The sequence below is a fragment of the Danio rerio genome, chromosome 11 (genome assembly GCF_049306965.1).
Source record: "Danio rerio strain Tuebingen ecotype United States chromosome 11, GRCz12tu, whole genome shotgun sequence".
NCBI lineage: Eukaryota > Metazoa > Chordata > Actinopteri > Cypriniformes > Danionidae > Danio > Danio rerio.
The window spans coordinates 2,874,902-2,894,391 of NC_133186.1; the positions used below are offsets into that span (position 1 = coordinate 2,874,902).

General features: G+C 39.1%; 1 protein-coding gene and 1 long non-coding RNA gene across 5 annotated transcripts; one reads left to right on the top strand and one right to left on the bottom strand.

The window, feature by feature from the left end:
* Positions 1 to 110: 110 nt before the first annotated feature.
* lhfpl5a (LHFPL tetraspan subfamily member 5a) lies at positions 111 to 18,592 on the bottom strand. 3 transcript variants are annotated; one of them, XM_017358406.4, is made up of 6 exons: positions 18,106 to 18,592; positions 13,447 to 13,545; positions 8,867 to 8,981; positions 6,861 to 7,401; positions 3,204 to 3,440; positions 111 to 213 (listed from the first exon to the last, which is right to left on the bottom strand). In XM_017358406.4, the coding sequence occupies exons 4-6, from the start codon at positions 7,270 to 7,272 to the stop codon at positions 203 to 205; spliced, it is 660 nt and encodes a 219-aa protein (XP_017213895.1). In that variant the 5' UTR covers positions 7,273 to 7,401; positions 8,867 to 8,981; positions 13,447 to 13,545; positions 18,106 to 18,592; the 3' UTR covers positions 111 to 202. The 3 variants fall into 3 exon arrangements, with proteins under 3 accessions (XP_017213895.1, XP_073772367.1, XP_073772366.1); XM_073916266.1 differs by lacking the exon at positions 18,106 to 18,592 and adding an exon at positions 15,278 to 15,497 and having other exon boundaries at positions 13,447 to 13,539; XM_073916265.1 differs by lacking the exons at positions 13,447 to 13,545; positions 18,106 to 18,592 and having other exon boundaries at positions 8,867 to 9,050.
* Positions 5,128 to 16,046, top strand: LOC141376507 (uncharacterized). Of its 2 annotated transcripts, XR_012386942.1 has the most exons (4): positions 5,175 to 5,588; positions 6,864 to 7,302; positions 8,945 to 9,112; positions 15,173 to 16,046. It is a non-coding gene; the product is annotated as an uncharacterized lncRNA (long non-coding RNA). The 2 variants fall into 2 exon arrangements; XR_012386941.1 differs by lacking the exon at positions 15,173 to 16,046 and having other exon boundaries at positions 5,128 to 5,588; positions 8,945 to 9,764.
* Positions 18,593 to 19,490: the final 898 nt, after the last annotated feature.

The following is a 19,490-nucleotide window of genomic DNA, read 5'->3' on the forward strand; positions in this document are numbered from 1 at the left end:
GACCTTTTAACAAACCCTCTGAAGAAGAAAAAAATCTCAAAATGAGAAAAATATACATATTAGCAATAGCACATAACCTCACAATGGCAATTAATTCAACAGATAAAATACCATGTTTAAAGGTTTATTGCGGAGATCTTCAGAAAGTGAATGCGTTCGCATTAAGCCAGAGTCCATTGAGTCTGAGGATGTGCAGGGATCTTCATGCTTCCTCTGAAAACAAAAAACAAGCAAAAAAAATAAGCTGAAGGAGTTTCTCAGCAACATTCACAGCATCGTATGTGGAATGATTATTAGTGTTTTGCGAGTTATTGTGAGTATTAATGAGAGATGCATGCAAATATACACATTTACAATGGCTAAAAAAAGTCAAGCTTGAATTATGTGACAACAGAGAACTTCCATGGTCATAGTAAAGAGCAATAATAAATGATTTTACATCTAATTAGCATGCTGTAGTTACAACTTTGGACATTCCTTACAGCTCACACTTGTAAGGGAAAAGTTAGAAACATGAGATGTAAACAGTTGTAAGAAAAAAAGTTAGAAACGTGAGATGTACACTTAGAATTCTGCTTTTAATTTTTCTTTACAACTGTATGTTTACATCTCTCATTTCTTTTTCCTCTTACAACTGTTTACATCTCACAATTCTGCCTTTTTTCATAACAACTGTGAGATATAAACTCAGAAATACAAGATAAGACAGAGCAGTGGGACATACACACTACAACAATAGAAGAATCGCAATTGTGAGATGTAAACATACAAAAAAGGTCTACATATCGAAACCCGCAATCATTTTTATTATTTTATCTTTTATATAAAAATTTATACGAATAATTTAATATAAACGAGTGCAAGATGTGAATTTAGAAAGGCAAAACATCAAGATGGAAACAGAATTACTCAATTAAAAGTCAGAACTGTGAGATCTTTATTCAGAATTAAACGCAGCAAGTTAGAATTGGGAGAGGCATACTCTGTTTATAAAAATAAATAGGAAACGAGATGAACAACTCCTTAAATTCTCTCATATAAAAGGACTGTTCGCCCCAAAATAAAAATGTATTCATTCGAGTGGTTTCAAACATTTGAGTTTCATTGTTTTCGGAAAAATGCAGTAAGTTTGACACCCAGTGGTTGAACTTGGTATTGCACCCCTGGTTCAAAACACACGCAAGCTTAGGTTGCCAGATTGTTTACAACAACAGGAGTGATTGAGCGTAAAGGCTGATTTAAGTCGTGTTCATACCTGCCTACATTTGTCTCTGAAAATCTGGGAGAACGAGGGTGGGAGGGGGGTGCCTTGGTGTTGGGGGTGAGGTGTCTGAATTACACAGTCAACAACCGAGTAAGTACTGCACAATGCAGCGGGTTTCAGTCGACTGCTGCGATGAGATACTACACCAAAGTCGGCTGATGGGTCTGAAATACGGGAAAAAATGGTAGTGTTGGCAGGTATGGCTGTGTTTTTAATAAAACAGCACACGATGGAAGGAATATTCTCCCTATTTGTCCTAATTAACACCTGAATTTTATATTGTAGAATCGGCTTCTATTTCTCACAGGTGAACAGCAGGATAAACTATGCTCAGCTCAGGTACAGCTCATGTGCTTTATTCAGTGCTAAATGCTAATAATTTGAGTTTGGACGCCATTTTACATGACATTTACTGCCGTACTACTGAAAACAGCAGCAGATAGTTCATCTCAGATCCTAAAAGTAAAATAAACTGTTTAAAACTGAACTTTAGAGCCGTGACTCAGTGCAAACTAAGGGTGTCACGATCCTCCAAATCCTCGATTCCATTACATTTTCGATTCTAAAGGCACGATTCGATTCGATTTTCGATTATGAATAATTAATTAATGACCAATTAATTATTTGTAGCCTACCGTTTAAACTACCTGACCTGCATGGTCTTTGTTTTACCTATAAACAAATCATACAGTAAATGAATAAAGGCAAGATACACACATAATTACCACCTGTCAGTCACTTTTTCTGCGGGACTCGTGAATAGGCAGTGATCTGTGTCGTTATAATGGCGTCGGTAAAAAAGACGCACAACCAACAGGAACCAGCCAACAGTATCTGAGGTGTTCGCTAAAATGACTGAGTACAAGTGAGTGAAAGATTGAAGCAGTCCTCTGACTGCCTGGACCTGCTGTCTCGAGCGCATGGCTGTGTGTGCGTCTGTGTCTGTGTGGTCACGTGATGTGCGTTTTCAGCGATAGTGAGGAAGGAGGGCTGCTCAGAAATGCTACACGCCACTGTGGATGTCAAATCGTTGTCGTTCTAAAATGCCATTTAAAAACAAAGACAGTGTAAACAGGGCCTGAGTGTGTACTTTTCGCGAGCGGATTGCAACGGGGGCGGGCGGAGGATCGCGATGCCGGTGTTGTCTATCGGATGAACCGTACGTAATACGTACATAGCAGAGCTTGCAAAACTGTTTTTTTGTCGACAACATGAACGTTGTCAACATAACTCACTGGAAATCTAAAATGCTTACACACCGCCGACTTCATTGAAAGAGGAGAGGGTTTAAGTTCTGTCGACGGGTCTCCTGCTTCTGCAGTTTAACAAGCACTTCAACAAGCCTGTTTTTTCCCGCTTGGCAAGCCAAGCTGACGTGACATGGGGGCGTGGCAGCATCGACCATTCTATTTTTTGATTCGATAATCAAAATTGAGCATAAATTTCGATCGAGTGACACCCCTAGTGCAAACCAACACATATCAGTGATTCAGCATCTAGATTTAATAATATTAAAGAGTTTTTATATGTAATAATTAGATTATAAACTTGACCATTTGGTTGGAGTGCAGTGAGTGCACTATTCTGTGCTTCTGAATGGCTGTATTTACATTTCTGTCATGTTTCGTCTGTAATAATAACGACTTTTGGGTGAACTATCCCTTTAAGGCATTAAATGAATGAACAGCAATGTCCTCTGTTTACAGAAAGCTTGACCAGCCTGGTTTAAGCTGGATATAGTTGGTTTTGGCTGGACTCCCAGCTTGGCTAGGCTGGTCACGCTGGTTTTAGCTGGTCATCTCCCAGCCTGACCAGCTAAGACCAAGCTGGAAATGGCTGGAAACCAGCCTGGAAGTGACCCCTCTAAAACCAGCCTGGCCAACCAGCTAAAACCAGCCACCCAGCCTTTAAGCTGGATTTTTCAGCAGGGTATTCATACCTTTCTTCTCCTCCTGGAAGTCCTCTGGCAGCAGTTTGTCCTGCCGGTTGCCCAACACAAAGGCCAGGAAGGATAATGTGAGGGAATCCATGATGCTGATGATGGCCAGGATGTAAGCCCAGCGCACCGTACAGTTGCCCAGCGTGTATTTGTCTGTCCGCTGACCACACATCCGCTTCACCTCCTCTGAGTCCCAGCCGTCTGGATAGATCATACAGCCGATGACCATGCACGTCGCTGGAGATGAAAAACACACTCAATACTTAATGTTGGAGTCTCTAAAGTTAGAACCCACCCTGAGAAACGCTGGCTGGAGGAGAAACGTGACAGAAGCAGCGCAGTGTCCCTTTTATCAATGTCAGAAATACTCTTGGCTTCCTGAAATACTTTGCATTGGAGGTGTTGCCTGGCAACTTCAGCCACACTTAACTCATCATGTATTATTCATATGACAATAGAGTGTGTGCAGGGCAGCTGGTGCTGCTGTGAGGATTGTTTTACACACACACACTCTCACTTTCACACTTAATGAGTGTTTGTTGCAAATGCATTATGTAAATGATGAGAAGAGAGTGTTCTCCATGATAGGACAAGATGTAAAAAAGCATTGCATTTCACAACACGGCACAATTTGTTACATCCCGCTCTTAAAGCAGGGTAAAATCAGAAACTATAAAGAGTGCTGAAGGCCTCACTTCACCTCATTTAATTCAGAACTGATAGTAGCTGATTATTTCCCTGTTCAGCCTCAAAAATGTAATAAAACTTGACGAACGTTTTGAGTTCTGAGGCATCGGCATTATTATTTAATAAGAAAATATTCATTCATTAATTGTCCTTCAGCTTAGTCCATTTATTCTTTGCCACAGAGGAATGAACCGCCAACTTATCCAGTATGTGTTTTACACAGCAGATGCCCTTCCGGCCGCAACCCAGTGCTGGGAAAAACCCATACACTCTCACATTCACACACTTGTACACTTCGGACAATTTAGTTAATCAATTCCCCTATAGTGCATGTGCTTGGACTGTGGGAACACCTGGAGGAAACCCACGCCAACACAGGGAGAACGTGCCAACTCCACACAGAAATGCCAACTGGTACAGCTGGGGCTCAAACTAGCAACCTTCTTGCTGTGAGCCGACAGTGCTAATCACTGAGCCACCGTTATGCCCCCAAAACATATTTAATTAGAAAGTAAAAATGGTGGAGTAGACAAATCTAATTTGTTTTCCTAATTATTACTAAAAGTATTAATAATTACCACATTAATATAGTCACAGTAATTTTTTTGTTATCCTTTAAACACACAACTTGTCAGGATATTTAACGGAAACATTAATAAAACCCACAAATAAATGTTGCTATTTTCATATTTTCTGTACAATCGTTATTTTAAGTTTTAAACTATTTTGATTTTCTTTTAACAAGTTTGCCTATGATTTAACCAAAAATAAAAATTCTATTAACATTTACTCACGTTCAATATTAATAATAATGTATAATAATAATTAATACATAATATTAATTTAAAAGAGATTTGTCCTGCGGACTCCCTGACAGTATATTCACTCAAACATCAGAATAAAAGACCAAATTATAATGCGATCATGTCTCTTTAGAAGTATTAAACAGATCATAACCTTCATTCACATGGACTTATTTAGTTAAATCTCTTTAACATTTCAAAGTGTATCAAGAATCTTGAGGGAATAGACTTTCAGGAGGACTTATGAAATAAGAAGCGCTCAGCTTTGATTAAAAAATATCTTCATTTGTAAGATAAGTTCCTACCATTTTAGGTTGAATATTAATATTCGTTTTATCACATGGTTCTGTGGAGTACTTGATTCTGATTGGTCACTCGCGCATTTTAAAGCATGTAATTATCCAATAGCAATCACTGAAACTGGTAACACAGGCACACATCCGGATACTTTGAATAAAATCCTTAACCGTTGGTGACGGTTGTTGCTAAAAGTTGCGGCCGAAAGCTTAAGAGAATTATTTATATTATTTATTAAATTATCCGTTAATTGTATTTTATTAACGTCGCACATTCCCCCAAAAACCAACCATCATAGTAATGTATACTATGAATCTAACCGGAACTGGCCCTAGTGTATTTTGCTATCTGGGTAAAAGTACTACGGAGCATTACTCATTAGGCAAAAATATGAGTAATACTGCCAAAATACAAAATATATTTAATATTTAAACTATTAACCATACATATATTGTATTACTTTGACGGCCAACGCTACCCCTCACATTAATTTAAAAGTAGTTATACAGTGTCACAAAATATTGACGTTTATCTTCAGCTGTATCCCATCTAGACTTTACCGTTAGCTGTTTGGACGGCACCATCTTGTGACTGAACAGTAAGTTTGTGTGTACTGCAATCTGCCGTTTTTCTTTATGTAAGCTAACATTTAATGTAAGTAAGTGAATTATTTCATCATAAATCAGTGTTGTGTCTAACTGCTGGTAAGTAGTGCAATTAGCATTATAATATCATCTAGGCCACAGGTGTCAAACTCAGTTCCAAAAGGGCCGCAGCTCTGCACAGTTTAGTTCCAACCCTAATTAAACACACCTGATCAAGCTAATTGAGTCCTTCAGGCTTGTTTGAAACCTCCAGGTAAGTGTGTTGGAGCAGGGTTGGAACTAAACTGTGCAGGGCTTCGGCCTTCCAGGAATTGAGTTTGACACCCCTGATCTAGGCGGTTGTTTTCACAGGATAAAGCCCTTCAGTTTGCTTATAAAGCTTTATTCAGCAAGAACACGTGTATAAATCTGATTTATTTAAATATATGCACATTACATAAATGACTTCTAAGTTCATGTTTGGATTTCACATATTGTATAGCTAAAATATATGCAACATATATTTCAAAATATAACAAAAATGGTAATTTATATGGATTTTTTAAACCTTGGAATGGGGTAGCCTATGTGCACATGAACATTTAATTTTCAGCCAGCCCAAGCGCTTCTGGTGAACTGTCGCTCCATTACAAAATCGCCACATTTAAGATCTGATATCTTTAAAAATTAGTGCTCTTTGCTGCCTGATTGATTTACAATGTAAAGAGGGTCTCAGACTGGACAAGACGCACTGCATTAAATTTTTCTGCGCCATGTCTTTAAAATATGGAAATTTACTTTACCTCAGTATTTTCAATGGCGTTTCTGCACTAGCCTGCTGCTACTGATGGTGTTTACACAGTCCTTCACCTCATTTTACGCTTGAACCAACTAAATAAATGCTTAAATCGTTTAACTGATTGTATTTTTATTGCATTACAACATCGATTCTGTAAAACGAATCTTATTTTCGAAAACGATAATCTTTATTTTCAAAACGAAATTGAAAGTAACCACATAAACCTTTCAACGGAAGTTTGTCGTTGGTTGAAAAACACTAGCTGTGCAGCCCATTGCATATGTTTACACAATTATAGCTATATTTAAACATGCATTTATGTCATTACAATGGATTAAATATATATATATGTGTGTGTGTTTGTGTACAAAAATAATGGTATGTAATTTGCATGTATTGCCATATATTGATTAACCGGCTATATGTACATTATTCCTTTTATAGTTAGTAAGTTCTGAAAACTTTTACGAAACATATTTTTACTCACCAGCTGCCAACTGCATCCACGCGCAGATCTTATAAACACTGCCCGAGTTGCAGAAGAAGAACAGACTGAAGCAGACAATGGTGCCCACGATCAGCAGCAAAGAGATGCCAACAAAGAACATGGCGGTTTTGAAGGCGCCCGAAGGAATGGATCCGAAATCCAGAGCACTGCCTTTACAGACCAGCTCTCCAGTGATGGGATTCCCAATGCAGTAATGGAACAGGCCAAAGTATCCAGACTGGGGGGTGTCCACGCTGTCTCCGATCCAGTAGGGCTGGATGAAGACCACCATACCGATGATGGCGAAGCAGATGGTGAAGATGGTCCACAGGACGCCGACGGCCCGCGCGTTCCTCACATAATTTGTGTGGTAGATCTTGGCAGCCTCTTGGGCAGATAGCATTTTCGCCATGTTTGCTGGAGATGATGGTCCACCCTGGAGGTGAGTGTTCAATTAATGTGCTGATGTTAGAAACGCTTTTGTTGTCGTGTCTTGATTGCTGTGATTAATTCTGCCGGATGTCCTCCTTGAGTCTATGCACTGTTTGATGTAAAAATTAAAGCGAGAGATGACGATAAGCAGTGTTGGGTGTAATTAGTTACAAGTAAAAAGTAAAGGGATTAATTTTCATTTGAATTAGTTACTTGTAATACACTCTTTCGATATAAATCAATTCAAAGACGCAGGGTTATATACTTATATAACTCATTTAACTATATATTATTATGTATGTGTATTTTTACAACAGTTCTGTCTGGTTCTCGAATCTAATTGGCTGATAGCCGTGCAATATTCTGCAATAACACCACTAGTGCAGCCTCTTCACCCTTGTGTATTACTCCACCCATATAGAGTGACAGCAGATCAATGAACTCACTACAGTTTGACAAATATTGCAGCTGTTGGACAACATAATGTACATTTGATGCGTAGTTGTAGTTGTTTAGATTATAACTATGCAGTTTATTTATAAGGATAGTGCCTCCCACATAGCAAAATATCTCTGGCCAACATAATCAGCTTTTGCTTGGCCCACATTCTGCATTGAATTATGGTACATGTCTGGACCAAGTCTAGCTTACAGACAATGGTCAAACACGGACCATATCTGGGCCAAGTCTCAACTAAGTTAATAACCCATAACTAGGCCCGAACGGAATCTGTGCGCGCAGATTTTCCGCAGATTTCTGCAGATTTTTAGCCCATTATTAATTTTGTTTATTTACTTGAGTAAATGTGTAAATCTGAATTTATTCAGTTTTTATTCAGTAATTTATTACTTTTTATTTAACATATTAAGGTTTTAGTTATGATACTTCCAAAATAATTCAGCAGAAATCTGCAGATTTTTACCAAAATTCTCTGCAGAAATAGCAAAAATCATTCGCAGATTCCGTCTGGCCCTGCCGATAACTGAGCCTGAACTGGGCCACATATGTTGGTGTCTGGACTGCAGTGAAATTAAAAAACCCATAAATCATTGCACTTTAGGCATGCAATGGGCATGCTTTTTCTCGAAGCGACCTGATTACTTGAAATTTTTTTCTTTATATGAAAAAAATAAAAATGCATTATAAATGTGGGTTACATGACCCACATAACATTTTTTAACAACTGGGCCAAATTCTACATTTTACATCTGGCTCAGGTATCCTGTGCCACTTTAAAGATGTTGCCACCTCACATGCTGGCACATGCTGTATGCCAGTGCCGGATGAATGCCTGCTGTGCCAGATTTATGCCAAATCTTGGCCAGAATTCTTTGCTTTCTGGGCGGTTTTAAGTTTTTTTAATTTCGGAGATTGGCAAGCATTAAGCCTGGTTTAAACTTCTGCGTCAAGTGATCGGCGTGACCCATGGAGCACATGGAACACAAAGCAATGCACACCTCCCACCAGTGCTGATATACAGCCATATCGCACTGCTGCTCATGTGATATTGCTCAAATGTATATTAATTACAATAGTAATAGTGTAAGTAGTAATTAATTAGATTTTTAACTTACCCAATATTGATGAGAAGTGTCTTCTTTCTGAATAATTCTGCTCTGAATTACTGTAGTGATCCGTGTCTCCTTCTGCAGGACAGCAGTTGTCCGCTGTTTCCTCCATCAGATGTGGCTGAAGAGAGAGTTTAGAAGTGTGTGAGTCTTCAGACGCGCTGTGCTGCTGCTCTGAGATCAGGAGATTATTAATTAATGGAGGAGTACAGTTACACTCTCACTGCGACTCTGGCTGTCAGTCACTGAGAGGTAATGATCATCATACACTCACAGACTGACTTATAGACAGTAAGACTGACACAGAAACAGATGGACACACACATATAAAGACAGATAGACACACACACAGACAGAAACATAGAAACAGACGTACACACACATGTAAAGGCAGATTAACAGATAGAGACACGGACACACACACAGAAACAAAAGGACAGTCAGAGACACACACAGGCATTAAGACAGATGAAAAGATTGAAACACACGCACAGAGAAAACAACAGATGGACATAAAGATAGATGGACAGACACACACAAACAGACACAGACATAGAAACAGACGCACACACATACATATGCAGAAACGGACGGACGGACAGACGGACAGACAGAGACAGACAGACAGACAGACAGACAGACAGATAGATAGATAGATAGATAGATAGATAGATAGATAGATAGATAGATAGATAGATAGAAAGACAGAAAGACAGATAGATAGATAGATAGATAGATAGATAGATAGATAGATAGATAGATAGATAGATAGATAGATAGATAGATAGATAGATAGATAGATAGATAGATAGATAGAAAGACAGATAGATAGATAGATAGATAGATAGATAGATAGATAGATAGATAGATAGATAGATAGATAGATAGATAGATAGATAGATAGAAAGACAGAAAGACAGAAAGACAGATAGACAGATAGATAGATAGATAGATAGATAGATAGATAGATAGATAGATAGATAGAAAGACAGAAAGACAGAAAGACAGATAGACAGATAGATAGATAGATAGATAGATAGATAGATAGATAGATAGATAGATAGATAGAAAGACAGAAAGACAGATAGATAGATAGATAGATAGATAGATAGATAGATAGATAGATAGATAGATAGATAGAAAGATAGATAGATAGATAGATAGATAGATAGATAGATAGATAGATAGATAGATAGATAGATAGATAGATAGAAAGACAGAGATAAATAGACAGACAGACAGACAGACAGATAGATAGATAGACAGACGGACGTACGGACGTACGGACGGACGGACGGACGGACGGACGGACAGACAGACAGACAGACAGACAGACAGATAGATAGATAGATAAATAGACAGATAGACAGAAAGACAGATAGATAGATAGATAGATAGATAGATAGATAGATAGATAGATAGATAGATAGATAGATAGATAGATAGATAGATAGATAGATAGATAGATAGAAAGACAGAGATAAATAGACAGACAGACAGACAGATAGATAGATAGACAGACGGACGTACGGACGGACGGACAGACAGACAGACAGACAGACAGACAGACAGACAGACAGACAGATAGATAGATAGATAGATAGATAGATAGATAGATAGATAGACAGATAGACAGATAGACAGATAGATAGATAGATAGATAGATAGATAGATAGATAGATAGATAGATAGATAGATAGATAGATATGACAATAAAAGAGACATAAAAGGTTTAATCTTAAATTGTCTGCATGTATCATTAGTAAGCAGGTCATACTTTTACAGAGATAAATAGACAGACAGACAGACAGACAGACAGACAGACAGACAGACAGACAGACAGACAGATAGATAGATAGATAGATAGATAGATAGATAGATAGATAGATAGAAAGATAGATAGATAGATAGATAGATAGATAGATAGATAGATAGATAGATAGATAGATAGATAGATAGATAGATAGATAGATAGATAGATAGATAGATAGATAGAAAGACAGAGATAAATAGACAGACAGACAGACAGACAGATAGATAGATAGACAGACGGACGTACGGACGGACGGACGGACGGACAGACAGACAGACAGACAGATAGATAGATAGATAGATAGATAGATAGATAGATAGATAGATAGATAGATAGATAGATAGATAGACAGATAGACAGAAAGACAGATAGATAGATAGATAGATAGATAGAAAGATAGATAGATAGATAGATAGATAGATAGATAGATAGATAGATAGATAGATAGAAAGACAGAGATAAATAGACAGACAGACAGACAGATAGATAGATAGACAGACGGACGTACGGACGGACGGACGGACAGACAGACAGACAGACAGACAGACAGACAGATAGATAGATAGATAGATAGATAGATAGATAGATAGATAGATAGATAGATAGATAGATAGATAGATAGATAGATAGATAGATAGATAGATAGATAGATAGATAGATAGATAGATAGATAGATAGATAGATAGAAAGACAGAGATAAATAGACAGACAGACAGACAGATAGATAGATAGACAGACGGACGTACGGACGGACAGACAGACAGACAGACAGACAGACAGATAGATAGATAGATAGATAGATAGATAGATAGATAGATAGACAGATAGATAGATAGATAGATAGATAGATAGATAGATAGATAGATAGATAGATAGATAGATAGATAGATAGATAGATAGATAGATAGATATGACAATAAAAGAGACATAAAAGGTTTAATCTTAGATTGTCTGCATGTATCATTACTAGGCAGGTCAAACTTTTACCCCTCCCTTTTGATCTTACTATAAAAGTGTCTTTGAGAAGGGTTTGGCACTACTGGAGGCTTCAGGTTTACCACAAGAGTTCAGTGGCAGTCAGTAGGGTGCTTCCGCCAGCAGGAGGCGCTGTGATATTAAGAAACACGCTTTATAACCGGACTGGCCTTTTCAGATTTTCTTTAATCACTGGTTGCTTTAATAACCGGCCAATTATTCAATTACTGTCAAATCAAGTGCTCAGAGAGCAGACAGAATGCGGTAACACTATACAATAAGGTTATATTAGTTGAAGCATTTACTAACATGATCAAACCATGAACAATACATCTATTGCTGTATTTGTTCATGTTAGTTAATGAAAATACAGCTGTTCATTGTTAGTTCATATTAACTTACATTAAAAAGCATGAGTTTAGATGCTATTATTGCATTGGTGAATGTTAAACTTTGATAAATAAATGCTGTACAAGTATCCTTTATACTTAATGCATGATAGTAAACAACCAATGAAACCTTAATGTAAAGTGTGACCCAAGAAATTTATTAACGTTCCACTTTAGCATATAGCAAAAATCAGACTAGCCTGTCTGTGAAATCATAAGTGCAAACAGCTAATCACCCTGTCAGATTTAACAATTGGTGCAAAGTCATTTTTTTTAAAGGGATAAATAACATTGACATTTAGGAGGGAATAATGTCACCATCCCCGTCACCTGCCCCTCTGCTGCATAATTGCACAATAATTCTTGATTAAAATATATAAATCGGAGGTGCAGGGGACAATAGCACAATACAGCGGCCCCCCTGGGACTGAATGAGGAAATCAATGAAGAGCTCATCTGCCCAATTCAACCGTCCCACTGGCTTTGTCATGAATAGCCGCCAGACGCACGTCAAGAGACGGCCGAAAACGTGCCATCTGCTGCCCATGATAGCATTTAGCAGAGCAGAGAAGCTTTGTGTGTTTTAGTTTTAGTGTCAGATGAGTGAAAGCATTGATGAATTACAGCTTATAAGGACACCAGTAGTACAGAAAGCTTCCTAATGAGAAGTGACTGCTTATGATGTATGAACAATGGTAATGTGATTGTCCTCCGGGATGTTTTGGAACCACAAAACATCCAACAAAGATCTGCTTATTAATGTTTGACCAAATGATGTATGAAAAGATTGATCTGTCAGACCCATTATCCGCCAGTTTATCTCTTTTATTATAATAGAGAGAGTATTAGATCGTTTACATTACAATGCTTTAAAGGGATAGCTGCAACACAGGCTCATTCTGAAAACGTACACCTATGTACATTTCTGGAGATTGTGAATTATGTAGCCAGCGGTAGTCTTTGAAACGAACGCTATGGGTCATGATGTTGTTCCTTTTCCAACCCAGGCTCATTCTGAAAACGTAGTCCTATGGACGTTTCTGGAGACGGCAAAATACGTCCCGGGAGGTTTTTGTTTTTATGAATCCATGAGTGTGCGATTTTTCGCATCTCAAAAGTCTCGTGCTTGCCCTGTTCTCACGTAAACCCACCAGAGACGGCTGTCGACCGACTGAATGATTGACAGCCCGACCGGCCAATCAACTCCCCCACCCTCCTTCTTCCCTAAACCCAACCACTTTTACACTTTGACCCGCCCACTCGCTTACTTCCCCTAAACCCAACCGATGGTTTACAAAAGACGTCCAGAAAAAGAAAAGCCCTCGTCTGATTTTTACCACGTTTTACCACATGCTCACCCTGTTGTTCACTCGATCATTTTATTTTTTTGGATTCTGTTTTTGTCTTACCTGATTTCTGGAACCACTCTTCCCCGGACTTGAACCCGGTCGTCGTTGTCAACTCCTCTCATCGTCTCAAGTCCGCCGACATCAAGCGGCAACCTCCCGCTCCAAAACAGAGCAAATTTCAATTGAGCCCACTGTTAGAATGGCCAACTTTACAGCAGAAAAAACGGTGTTTACAGCCTGGTACAAAAAAAGATTTTGGTTAATACAGCTAATATTACCCTTCATGACAACTGTGAGGGGGTGAATTTTTTTATAACTCATCTGTTTCCTTTATATTAAGTTATATTAAGTTTGCATAATTAAGGGCGTGGCCACTTGAGTGACAGCTAGGTCTCGTTGGTCGCCGTCACGTCACCTCAGCTGAATCCTGCAGATTAGCCACTGATCTCGGCATATTTATCGTATTTCTGTGTTGTTTTATGTGGCTTTACACACTCAACTGCCTTTTGGACTTGTTTCCTACAATTATTAGATGGCATGGCATGCTGAGTGCACTTAATTGTGCTCACAAACCATTCACGTGGCCTCCGTTTCCCATGTGAGTAAAGATAAATACTTATATACCATCTCTGTACATGTATTTGTTTTATTTAAGATCATTTATCGTTTATATTTATATTTAGAGCTGTAATGCACTCCAGAATCTGACAAATTGATTAGCTGTAGGCTCTAGAACAGTCATCTGAAGCGTTGTCATACAGTGTTATGCTGGATTTCATCAATAGTCTTACATTAACTAACACAGACTGAATGATTGACAGAAATTTGGAAGTAATTTGCATTTTCCTTCTGTTAAAAAACGTCATAAGAACAATGTTTAGTGGCTCAATGTATTACAGCAGTGTGTTTTTAAAAGTCTAAACACTTTATTAATATAGTGTACAACCAAGCACAAGTGGTCAGAATACAAGCGAGTCGCAGGTGATAAAGTATTAAGCGTTTCTCCCAAAGCAAAGTGTGTCTGAGCCAGGTCCAAGCTAAATGCCAGCAGGTGTCTGTAGCTCCGCCCACTCTCCGCCTCTTTGCCCTTGTTTGGTATCTCGCCGTGGGTGTGATGACGCGCCTACTTGTGACTTCTTTTGCGCTCTTTAGAAACCTATGGGTGACGTCACGGATACTACGTCCATATATTTTACAGTCTATGGCCGACATACACAATGAGCTAACTGGACAAACTGGTCGCCGCGGGAAAGTCCTCCACACAGAGGAAAACGGTCAGCCAGTAAGCGCTAACAGAAACGGCGTCATACCACCCTATAGCATTCACTTAAAAATATTAAATGCAGCCATCAAACCTCCAGCTACATAATTTGCGGTCTCCATAAAGCGGGACTACGTTAATGAATGGAAAAGGAAAATATATGAATGATAGTTCTATACATTGCTGCATTTTTGCTGTGTCATATTCCTATTAAAGGCTTAATTCACCCTAAAAATGTTATCGACTAGATATTTACTCTCCTTTGAGTGGTTCCAGTTGTTTATGAGGTTCTTTTTTCTGCTGAACACACAAAATCTATTTTGGAGAATGTTAAAAAACATAGCACATTACATAGTAGGTAAAACAAATACTATGGAAATGAATGGTTACAGGTTTCCAGCATTTTTCAACATAACCTCTTTTGTGTTCAACAGAATAAATCAACTCATAAAGGTGTGAAACAAGTGAAGATTGAGAGAAAAATGATTTTTTAATTAATAGCTGTCCCTTTAAAACATTTCTTAGCAGATTAAAAGTGCAACACCACAGAGACGCACATCCATCCCGGCGATTTCATGTCATTCAGCGGTCCACCCAGACAGCTGGTGTCCTCCAGTCAGATGTACTTACAGTAACGAGCGCTGCACTTCAGCAGCCGTATTCTGCAGCCATTTAACCCCGCGTGTTTTTGGGTTGCATTTTCCCGAGATCCAGACTGCTGATGTCTATTATTAAATCAGGTGTGAGCAGAGATCATAAGGAGAGTCGTGTTCTCATGTGGCCGCAGACAGATGCTCATCCCATGATGTGTTTCGCCCTCAGGTGGAAATGAGCTTTGTCTTTTCACACTGCAGCCTCTTTGTGGATGTTCTGAATGATAGACTGCACAAAAGCCTTTATTGTTGTCATGGGCTCTGCACGGCCTCTGCTTTTTTTGAACCGTATTGGAAGCAAGGTACAAAATGTACCTAAAAACAAACTCCACACAGAAATGGCAAACGACCCAGCCGAGGCTCGAACCAGCGACTTTCTTGCTTTGAGGCGACAGCGCTACCCACTGCACCACTGTGCCGTCCTTCGCATTCAACAGCGCTTAAATGTTAGTGGGAAAATTGCTGTTTTTTATTTCAGTATAGAAATTCAGTATCATGACAAGTCTAATACAGTCAAAGAATCAGTTCATTAACTTGAGTTTGATAAATGGCATCTAGAACGTGTGTTTGCAGGGTGTCCGTGGGGTTTTAAAAAATATTAAAAGTTGATAAATCATTTAAGAGAAAATTAAGGCCGTGAAAAGGTTTTAAAAAGTATTAATCATGTCTTTACGAGGTCTTAAATTTTGTTCAAAGTGTTTAATTCTATAAAACACCCAATAAATATATGTATTTTCCTCCTAATATTAACAGCGGCGTACTTGATCTATGTGATTGGTTCGGGCCGGAGTGCGTCTGGCCAAGCTCCTCCGTCAGGGTGATGTCACGTAATTTGCGACAATTGCAGGAAGGTGATGTGACGCTCTCCACATGTAGCGAAACCACAGAGCGAAACAGACGGCACAATAGGAAAATGTTATTTGCGTACTTCTGGTTGGAGAAAGACGAGTTTAAACAGTGGCTGAAGCCTGTTGCTGAAAACAACCGTGTAATTTTAATCTTTCAAGCTTTGGTTCCTCCGAGCTTCTGTTGCATGGTTGTGCTCCATTGATTTATTTAACTACAACTGTTTATTAACAACTATTTATTAAGTTGAAGGTTTGATACTGGTCGACGAGGTCTTAATATATTATCAGAAGGACTTTCAAGAGTTCACACTTAGCTGATGATTGGTAATAAGCTAGTTTGGCATGCTGTCCCGGGAGAGAGCCCCAAGCTCAAAAGATCCTCGAGCCCGGAGCTCCCTCCCGTTGCAGGGCGAGAGGGGAGTTTAAACTCGAGTAGATCTCGAGAACCCCCCCCTCCTGCTGCGCAAGGATTGCTAAGGTGATGTGTTGCTGACAGAATTGAATTTGGTGCTAATTTGGTTTAGTCAATTTACTTAAGTCTCATGTTTTTGGGAGTGTGGGAGGAAACCGGAGGACCCGGGGAAAACCTACGCAAGCACGGGGAGAACATGAACTCCGCACGAAAATGCTGTCCGGTTGGGTGGATTCCCGAGTCGGAGACATTTTTTGCTGTGGGGCCGCTGTGCTGCCCTGTACAACAGAGGAGGAGAAGGGGTGGAAGGGGAGATTCTTCAAGACGAAGATGACTAAAGGTAAGATGTTTGGTTATTTGTACTGGGTTAGGAATAGTCTGATTGGTGATTCGTACATTAGCTTGACTCGGGGCTAGCCGTGTCAATCATAAGCATGTGATCCTCTCGAAATTAGTTTACGAATAAACTTCACTTAAAAAGGTATTGAAATTACCTTTAGGATTCCTGCGTATACCCTGGTTTGGAAAAAATAACGTTAGCAAACTAGTGTCATTTCCCTTAACTTAGCTGAAAATGAAATCCCTTTTTATTTTACTTTCCATTCAGAACGGATGTTCGGGTCACTTGGAAGGCAGTGAAATGATTAATTTGGGTCGCTTTCTCTTCGCTGATAAGATATGCAACCATGTACTCAACATTCCTGTTTGTGACTTCTTCCCACCGCAGTCTCGATTTCGCTATTTAAATGGCATCCACATATAAATCAGTCTATCGCAGGGATGTCAAACTCAATTCCTGGAGGGCCCTGCACAGTTTAGTTCCAACCCTAATTAGACACACCTGATCAAACTAATTGAGTCATTCAGGCTTGTTTGAAACCTGCAGGTAAGTGTGTTGGAGCAGGGTTGGAACTAAACTGTGCATTGCAGCGGCCCTCTAGGAATTGAGTTTGACATCCCTGGTCTATCGTGTACACACCAGGAGCAGTGGGCTGCTCAGGGAGCAGTTAGGGGTTTGGTGCCTTGCTCAAGGAAATCCCCTCAACCACACTGTTGAGGTGGATATTTATACCCCAATACCATCAGGATCTATGTCTACCATTAACAGTCCACCCTAGACACAAATCCCCAACTAATTTTTGTGTAGAGCCCTGGATCGCCTACAATTGTGTCTGACGCCCACAATGATAAGGACTACAAATTGAATACATTTAAATCATAGGTCTCAAACTCAATTCCTGGAGGGCCGCAGCTCTGCGTAGTTTTGCTGCAACCCTGATACAACAGCTGATCCAACTTATGAAGGTGCTCATGACTCTTTTAAACACCTCGATTATTTGGATCAGCTGTGTTTGATAGGATTGGAGCAAAACTGTGCAGAGCTGCGGCCCTCCAGGAATTGAGATTGAGACCTATAATTTAAAGACTTTACTTGGAGGAGGATCACAGTGAAACACGGACTCCATGCACACCTCAGAGAAACCCTGAAGCACATGAATGAAGAAAACTCGTAAATATTCTAGACTTTTGAGTGGTACCACTTACATATTTCACAGACAGAGTTACTGAATTAGCCAGCAGCCATTGGCTTTGTTTTTCTCCCTCGTCCCATACGTGAATGGCCTCTCCTGTCATGTGCACTCATGTGTTTCCGAGTGCTCCAGTTTAGGCCTGTCTGCTCTTTTTACCCATCCAGGACAAAAGAAATCTCTCCCTTTCTGCTCCGCCGTGACCTCCCCGTCATCCGTCCACACACCGGGCCTTTCTGTCCATCATGTGGCACTGACGCTATCAATAACCGTGTCAGTGGGGCAAGTCCCACAGGCGATGCTCAGCCCCACCGCCTGAACCCAGCGTGAAACTCAGAAGCCCGCGGGTTTGAGAGGTGGGGGGGAAACAGCACGCGACACAGAATGGAGCCCCCCTGAAGAGACCTTCTTTTGACCACCAGACCGCCCCGACCATTGACTTCTTCCTCAGCCAACTGTGCATTCATCACACCATCTTCTCCTTTGTCAACATCCGCTGAAGTAATTATTCTTTTACTTCACAGAAAGCCAGACGCCATTTGTTGCAACTGATTAACACGGCAAGCTAATCAAAACACAGCTAACATGGAGCCTTTGCCAAAACACATGCAGTTAATGTCAAAATATTATATTTTTTCCTATATATATATATATATATATATATATATATATATATATATATATATATATATTAAGGTTTAAATGGATTTAAACATATAATATATCAAAGATGCCAAAAGGATAAAATATTTCTCACGTAAAAAAGGAGATGAGTAACAGAAGAAATAAGTTTAAGTAATAGATGAATGAAGTATGTGGTAATGGGGTGGGAAAATAATAATCTTGCGCTTCATCCCACTCCATTTTCGACCATGTTGAAATGTATTTTTTGTTAATGATATTTTATGTATGATATTTTTGATCTAAAATAAATAAATCCAATCAAAACTCAAATCATAAAATATATCTTCTAAAATATTACTTTACAAACTGTATTGTAAATAAATCAAATGAACACTTCATTTTAGTCAATATTATTACTGGAATCAATTTTAAAAACTGAATGAATATCAATTTACGCACATTTACACAAGTAAATAAGCAGACTCAGTGATGAGCTGAAAATCTGCGGATTTCTGCGCACGCAGTTTCCTTTTAGGCCTAGTAATGAGTTATTAAAGAAATGTGTTTAGAAATGTGTTGAAAAAAGCTTTCCGTTAAACCAACGCAATCTCACGGCAATTCATAAGTTTTTGATTTAGTGGCTAATTCGTATGAATTCGTACAATCTAATTCCTACAACTGAGTACAATTTGCTCATCACCCAATGACGGTTGAGGTTAGGGGTGGCGTTGGTTGCCACACCTCCTTTTTAAAATTTCGTACGACTTAACTCGAATT